Consider the following 8,530-nt stretch of genomic DNA (forward strand, 5'->3'; position numbering starts at 1 on the left):
TTAAGCATGCTTTTATTCAATATGGATGGTATTCCACGATAAGTCGGAAAATCTTGTGTATATTCTGAAAGTTAACAAGAACGGGAATAAAACATACAAGTTCGGTTTGAATGAATTTCCAGCCAACGTAGTAATTAGCTATTCATACCATGTTCTAAAGAATAATGTTATTTCACAATAGGCAGGTTTTTGTTTTGTCTAACAAATTTAATCTTTTCATTTATATGATTATGATAAGATTTAAGCTTATGTTTGAAAAATTCTGTTTCAATTATAAGTAAAAAATTTTGGTTCTCCTTATATATAACATGATCTCAGTAAGGGAATTGGAAAGAATATACCTATTCGTATCTTTGCATCTTTCACTAGAGCTTTGTCTCTCTTCTCTCCTTTTTTTATTCCTTTTTTTTTGTCATTTTGTTTATTGTATTTATGAATTGGAGCGGCTACATAATTAGTACAAAGTCCTTAATAACTATTATTCTTTTTGCTACCTTTCAGGGCCACACAATAGTGATGTTAGCAAAGTTAAACTCATAAATAAAAAATAGTTTATATAATCAAAGATTCTTTAAGGACATAACATTTTTACCACTAATTGTTAATTACGAAGCAAATTAATCACAATTAACAAACACTGGAACAAATTAAGTAATATTTAGCTATCCCAAACAACTCCCCGGTACCACCACTCCACTGCTGCTACCCCTTGCATTCTTACAATATGCAGTCGCTGCTTTATTGAAATAAGTAAGCCTTATGCCCTGTAATTTGATTCCTGTGCACGGCTTGCTTGAACTGCAACCAAAATTTACTGCCACTGGTGTTGCTGATGTTCCTTTTATATTTCTGTATGTCACTCCACTGATTGTCACGCCAGAGCTCTGCAACAAATTAAGATTTAAACTTCGTTATTATGAATTTTTCTTAGAATACCACTGGTTAACGTAATCTTTTGTTATTTCTTTTTCTTTTTTACCTGATGAGGACAATGATTGTCAGGGCAATAATTTTGATCGATGATGATAGGATTAAAGACCTTTGTCATAATAATATTTCGAAATCTAATGTTTCTTGCAAATCCATTGCTGGGTCTCGCCCATGTTTTGATCCGTACACCATTTTGAGTTCCAGTGAAAATTGAATCTGTTACCGTCACATTTTTTACACCATCTTCAGCAGCATAGGCCCCAAGGCTGCCAATGCTGCAAGAGAAACAAATATGATCAATTAAATTAGGCTACCAAAATTATACATATTAGATGGGCAAATGAGACTTTCATCCATTTGAGAATTTATTTTACCAGTTCTATCCTTGATAATTTCTAATACCTTTTTTCATCCTTGGTGTTATAACAATAGTAGAAAAAATATACCGTTGAAGGGTAAATATGATATTTTAGATAAGTAGTTACTTGCAATTTTCACCTGATTCCGTGGCCAGGGCCACAGGCAATGCGTTCAACCCATAAGTTTTTAGTGCCAGGACCGACTGAGATGCAATCATCTCCAGTCGTAATGGCACTGTTGCTAATTGTAATGCCTGAGGATGATTGGATGTGGATGCCATCAGTGTTTGGACTCCAGCTTGGGGCATTAATTTTCAACTTTCGAAGCATAATATTAACGCATTCGTCAATAGCTATATGAAAAAATCTGCTGTTGATGGATGTTAATCCGCTGACAACAATATTACTAGCCCCCACAAATGATATTGACTGCAATCAGCATAAAATTTTGTGATGTTACATGAAGGATATAAAATGATAAACTCGGTCTAAAAGTGGATTATGATTCTCTTTTGAAAATATAAATGTTTCATTATTTAAATACGTATGGACATCTATCAGGTGCGGATGTATGCACTTTGTAAATTATGGTTTACTAGCTTGTAGCAAGTAGCTACAATTTAATAAATCACAAGTTACTATGAAATAGTATTAAGTAAATCTAGTTTCCGCGGTCCAACTGAAATCTGTATTTTATACAGTGTGAACATCTATACTAAAAATAAGTACGGTATTTATATAATTTCATAACATACCCTTGTTGGAGGAGGGCAACTTTTTCCAGATTTCCTGCAAGCCCAATAGCCAGCTCCTGTTGCATCAATGGTTCCTCCATGTATACTCAATCTATTGACCTTGTAAAACAAAATCCAAAATCCCGAATTGCCTAGAGACCAATAACTTGATGGAGCGATAATTGTTCCATCAATCTGAAACACAATCCTGTGCCTACATGGTCCATTAAAGGATATCGATTTTACCAAGAAAAGTCCCCGAGGAACATGCAGCGTGGCCGGACTATTGGAGTAGCATGCCGATGACCACGACCGAAGGAACGCCTGTGTGGCGTCAGATTTTCCGTCTGGTTTTGCACCAAAATTGATCACATTATAGGCTGCACTTCCTGATTGGAAGAGGGTATTAATGAAGAAGATGAAGAGTATGCATGAAACTGCTAGCTTGGCCATATTGGGTTTTATCAAGAGAGTAGTTAATTTATTAATTGATGAATTAAGATAAGGGAATTGGAGAAAATTTATAGCACTGGTTTGGACCGACATGCATGTTATTAAATTAAATATGTTTGAAGTCCTTTGTAAGTTAATTAAATGTTACTCTCACGCTAATCATGATATTTATTGTCCGGTGGAATTTCGTTGTATTGTATTCATACTACTGTTCAAATGATTAATTAATTAATTTGGGTGATACATATAAGGTCCTGTAGTATAATTTTGCTTAGTTACTTATAATATATTAAAATTATATTTCAGTCGCCTTCCCCTTGTGGGTGAAACCGTTAATTTCATACTATTAATTTGTTTACTTTGATATTAATTCAACCAAAATTTACTTAAATCAGCAAATTAAGAGTAATTATAATATTAAAAATAATTATAATAATTAATTCTTCGGTATAGTCTATTTCTTGAATTTAATTATTAGATTTTTTTTCCTTCTACCTCAGATGCTGTTAGAAAAATAGCATAAAATAGCTATTTTGAGTAAAAAATATGTTCATGGATGATTTGGAATCTCCTCTATGAGCTTTTCGCAACGAATTATAATATGCTCAAATTAGTACTTGGGTAAATGGAAAATTGGATCGCAAAGAGCACCCATTGATGTGGGAAAATGAGAAAAAATCCCATATGGAACTTTTAGTCAACTGATGCCCCCCTGAAGCCTAGATATATTGGCCTCCATGTCAATATTATAAAAGTAGTTAATTAACTTTTAAGTAGTTAATTATTCATAAGTTATTATAAGATCCATGTTCGATCTGAAAATGAGAGAATGATAATTCCCCCTACTGTTTTTCAAAATTAATCACTTTTTCCTCATAACCCATCATCACTTTTTTTTGGTCATGTCTACTGGAAGGGCGGAGCCATGATGGGATTAAAATTTTCGAGAGACTATTTAATTATTGAGTTAAACTATTAAAATATTAAACTGGGGGGGGGGGGGGGGGGGGGAGGGGTTACAATATATATTTTATATGTACTCATGTAATTTACCTTTTAAGACATGGCACTTGCTAGTCTCAATGGAGCACTGCCTCTGGTCTACTACTATTTAATTTACACCTAGAAATTTGCATTGATCAATGTTGGATTTTATCTATATCATATTAGGGATAAAAGAATAAAACACATTAAAAAAACGTTAAAAGTTTATAACTTTTTTTACAGCATGAGTATTTTGACGGGCTATGAGAAATGAGGGAGGAAATAGAAATAAATTTCCGTAAACAATGGTGGGTTTCGATCATTTTCCCTTTTGTTAAAAGAGAATCAAATATTGTAGAAGATTTATGTCCATTTTTAATTAGATAGGACAGCTTGTTGATACTTACAATTAGAGTTTCTTGATCATTTTGATGATGTTGCGAGGTTGGATTACAACGGGGCAGAAAATATTTTTTGAGAGTGTAAGACGTACTCACGTGTTTAATTGGACCATGTGAGATTAAGCAGCTAGGCATGGCTCACGCACAATTCAAACAAGCATATTTCTACTTCTAAGAAAAAAAAAGATGATTAAGAAAAGAAACGAAAAAAAATAAAAAAATAAATACTAATGCATTAATATTCCAAAGATGGAGATAGTAAATAGTTAGTTAAAGAGAGATTCAAATTCTGATTTTGGTGCTAATTAAAGTTTTGTTTTCAAGATAATTAATAAATTCGGAGTTTTCATGTTTGTTAATTGATGCTCTATGTTTGCTTTCTGTTCTTTCGATTCATTTGTTAGCGATTTTGATTAGGATTGACATATTGGTTAATAATTAAATTTATCTTGGGATTTGATCGAATCAATATGGTCCTGATTCCTTCACAAATACAAACAGGATTGTCTAGGATCCTTTATAATCATTTTGAACTTACCTAAGTTAATTATGAAGAAAAATTATATATTTGTACAATTTAATTTATTTGTTTTTTCAATATGGTACAATTCTACTTATATATTTACAATCGGAATTCTACTGGAATTCACCTATATCAATTCTCATCCATTCTCACGAAAATACATCCCAGAATTCATTTGAAACCGTAGAAAGGATTATAGCTCTGAAGGTAAGTTCAAAATCATTTTTTTTTTTTTGGGGGCAAATGCTTTATGTTTGCTTTCTGTTCTTGCTCTTTTATTCATAAAAGTCAAAAGGTTACATCTGGTCAAGGCGAATTGCAAGCCTTACCCCCTCACGATCTTGTAAAATCTTGGAAACAATTTAAATGGACTCAACCAATTACATAGAAAAATACACCAATCAGAAGCCTGGCTAAAACAATAACAAATCGGGAAACCATAATACATATTAGCATCAATTTACGTACAAAACATTGCAGTTCATAACTAGGCAAGCCACTTAAACCTCACTGATGTAGAGAAAAATAGATTGAAAACAAAGTTGCCCGGCGGATTCATTTGCATAATAGTTGACACACTGTCTGCATTGTCGGTCTTGATTCTGGACTCTCTTCCAAGCATAAAAGGGCAACCTCCAAGATTGATATCAGCTTATCTTGAATGTTTCGTGATGGTAATGGAAGCCGGGGGTCCAAAATTTCATTAAGTGATAGGTTCATGTTGGAAGATGAAGATGAAAGTGAGGAAATAAAATCACTCGGATGTTTCCCTTTGATCACTTCCAATGCTAATACTCCAAAGCTGTACACATCGCATTTTTCAGTAACTTTCATCGTGTAAGCAAGCTCTGCAAGGTGAACGATAAAAATAATCATGTAGATATAAGGCTGATTTATTAATTAATATAACAAAGGATCAATTTATTACTTTAAGAATGCAAACCTGGAGCAACATATCCAAATGTGCCTGCAAATTCAGTCCAATTGGACGAGCCTGGCTTTAGAAATTTTGCGATTCCGAAATCTGAAACACGAGCTTCATATTCTGAACTCAGCAACACATTCTTGCTTGATATGTCTCGATGGACAATTGGTGGGAAGCAATCATGATGCATGTAAGATAGAGCATTAGCTACACTTTTTATCACATTCATTCTTACAATCCAGCTGAATTCTTTTATTGATCCGTCATTGCTCAGAATCTCCGCCAAACTGCCCCTTTCAAGACATTCGTAAACTAAAAATGAGTGTCGGGGATGTGAACAGAAGCCATAAAATTTCACAATATTTCGATGCCGTATCTCTGTTGATGCCTTGATTTCGTTCAAGAATTCTCGTTGGACTGAAATTTCACTTAGAAGTAGTGAGTGAAATTTCTTGACTGCTACAACCTCCCCAGATGGTAGCTCACCTCTGTAAACACTTGCTTGTCCACCTATTCCAATGCATTGCTCAGCATCAAAATTTTTCGTCGCTCTGATGATTTCTTCATACACAATTTTGCCTTCAAAAGTTAATATTGAAAGCAGTCCTCGATGGTTCACACAACTTCCTTTGTTTTCTTTCGAAGTCCTCTTCGTTCTTCCAAAAATTATTCCAATTACAAAGAACAAAAGAGCAAATACTCCCAAAATAGGAATTATAATTAAAAACCATTTGTTTTCGAAGACATGTTTTTGAGATACAAAGGCTTTGCAGGACTGAAAGCCTTCAACATCGCCGCACAATCCTCGGTTCCCTCGTAATGCCTGTATGGGATCATATTGGAATCCTGTACTGTTAGGAATTAGACCTAGTAACTCATTGTATGAGATGTCAATGCATGACAAGCCATGCATTCCTTCAAAGCAACTTGGAATTAAACCTGAGAGGTTATTGTGCGAGACATTAAGCTTCTCCAAGCTTTCCAGATTACAGATTTGGGGCGGTATCTCTCCTCCAAGGAAGTTATGACTCAAATCTAGCTCTGAAAGTTGAACCAACTTCTCCAATTCAACTGGAAATTCTTTTCGAAGCTGATTGTTGCTCAAGTTCAAGTAGTGCACTTTCAACAAGTTTCCAAGAGTTTCTGGGATAGAGCCGCTCAACTTATTTGTAGACAAGTCAAGATACTCTAGTTCGCTGAGTGAGCCAAGTACTCGAGGTAAGTTTCCAGAAAGTTTATTTCCATTTAAAACAAGATAGTTTAGGGACCTTAAATTGCCAAGTTCAATTGGAATCTCTCCAACTATTTGATTCAAAGAAAAATCAAGTTTATGCAGTTGGTATAACTTCCCAATCTCAGGAGGTATGCTCCCAGTGATGTTATTCATTGAAAAGTTTAAAGTCCCTAGTTGTTGACATTTACCCCAGCTAGACCAGATCTCGCCATAAAAATTGTTATGGCTCATATCTAAAAAGGTCAGGTTCGGATATATGCCAAAAACTTCAGATATGTTTCCAGTGAGATGGTTTTGTTCAAGATGTACTCTGTTTAAGCTTGTTAAATTTCTGAGGCTTCTGGGAATTTGACCAAAAAGCTGATTGTTATCTATCTCTAGGTTAGTTAATTGCATGAGATTTCCTATTTCTCCGGGAACAGAACCAGAAAGACTGTTGGAGTACAGGTATAAGCCTTTTAAATTGGTGAAATTGCCAACTGAAGGAGGGATAGCACCGCTAAGATGATTCATGCAAAATCCTAAATTCAAGAGAGATTTGACATTTCCTTGAAATGGAGGGATAGAACCTGAAAGTGAATTTTTAGAAAGGTACAATTCAGCTAAATTGCTCAAGTTACACAAAGAAAGAGGGATTGAACCACTGAATTGATTGTTGAAGAAATGCAGATAGAGAAGAGACTTCAAGTTTCCTAAAGCTGGAGGAATAGAACCGGAGAGTGAGTTGGCAAAAAGATATAACAGAGCCAAGTTGCTTAAGTTACCCAAAGAAATGGGAATTGAGCCACTAAGTTTATTGTGAGCCAAGTTTATCTCTGAGATAGATTTTAAATTTCCTATAGTTGATGGAATAGAGCCACTAAGTTTATTGTGAGCCAAGTTTATCTCTGAGATAGATTTTAAATTTCCTATAGTTGATGGAATAGAGCCACAAAGTGAATTTTTATAAAGAATCAAGAGAGCCAAGTTGCTTAAGTTACCCAAAGAAGAAGGGATCCAACCAGACAAATTGTTTTGGCACAAAACAAGTTCTCTAAGATTGCTTAACTGTCCTACTTCACGTGGAACTGAGCCATGTAGCTGATTCGTATCAACGTAGAAGATCTTCAGCTGAGTTACGAGGCCGATTTCTGGTGGTATTACACCAGACAATTGATTACCTCCTAAATCAAGAATCTCAAGCTTAGAGAGGTTACCGATTTGAGGTGGGATGATGCCAGAGAATGTATTATTGAATAAATCAAGATACTCCAGCTTGTAGAGGCTACCGATTTCAGGTGGGATGATACCAAAAAATGCATTGCGCATTAGATTAAGATACTTAAGTTGAGGAAACGATGAGAATGAGAATTCATGGAGCGTACCTTTTAAACCAAGAGTGCTCAGGTTAATACTGATGACTCTTTTTGCAGGATTGCAATCAATTCCAAACCAAGCACACGGGATTTTTTTGATTTCTGAATAGGAAGAAACATTGGTTGCATCAACAGGATAAAGTGTCCATGAGGACAACAAAGAGTAGTTCTGATTTTGAAGGCTTGTTTTCCATTTGAGAAGAGCATATGCTTCTTTAGTATAACCAGAAGCAGCATTTTCTGAAAATTTTAGCAGAAGAAATAGGATCAGTATAATCAGGGTTGATGATGCCATTGTTTTATGTTTACGTGTTGGATTTTTTAATGCAGATCATAAACTGGAACTTGGCATTTATATATACAAGACCTCAAGACGTCAAAGTTTTCTGCTTGAGAATAATGGGGAAAAAGGTAATTTAATCCTCATTGGTGTGTTTCACGCTCATCTTATAATTCAGTCCATCGGCCCCACAATTAACTTTTAGTTGTATTACTAACTACTATTAAGGAGATCATATAAAAAAAAAAAAGAAAAAAAGAAAAAAAGAAAGAAAACCTACTGCTGAGGAGATAATCCCACATATGATTGAGAAAAAGTGATAAAATAATTATACAAGTTTGATGCACTATTA

The 8,530-nt window shown here is 34.6% G+C and overlaps 2 protein-coding genes across 2 annotated transcripts; both read right to left on the reverse strand.

Annotated features, from left to right (window-relative positions):
• Positions 1–662: 662 nt before the first annotated feature.
• Positions 663–2,476, reverse strand: LOC112099774 (polygalacturonase-like). The gene is made up of 4 exons (XM_024187245.1): positions 2,045–2,476; positions 1,429–1,718; positions 980–1,205; positions 663–884 (listed from the first exon to the last, which is right to left on the reverse strand). The coding sequence occupies exons 1-4, from the start codon at positions 2,474–2,476 to the stop codon at positions 663–665; spliced, it is 1,170 nt and encodes a 389-aa protein (XP_024043013.1).
• Positions 2,477–4,939: 2,463 nt separating this feature from the next.
• Positions 4,940–8,193, reverse strand: LOC18046637 (MDIS1-interacting receptor like kinase 2). The gene is made up of 2 exons (XM_006441982.1): positions 5,328–8,193; positions 4,940–5,232 (listed from the first exon to the last, which is right to left on the reverse strand). Exons 1-2 carry the CDS (start codon positions 8,191–8,193, stop codon positions 4,940–4,942), a joined length of 3,159 nt encoding a protein of 1,052 aa, XP_006442045.1.
• Positions 8,194–8,530: the final 337 nt, after the last annotated feature.

This window comes from Citrus clementina, unplaced genomic scaffold (assembly GCF_000493195.1).
Source record: "Citrus clementina cultivar Clemenules unplaced genomic scaffold, Citrus_clementina_v1.0 scaffold_3, whole genome shotgun sequence".
NCBI lineage: Eukaryota > Viridiplantae > Streptophyta > Magnoliopsida > Sapindales > Rutaceae > Citrus > Citrus x clementina.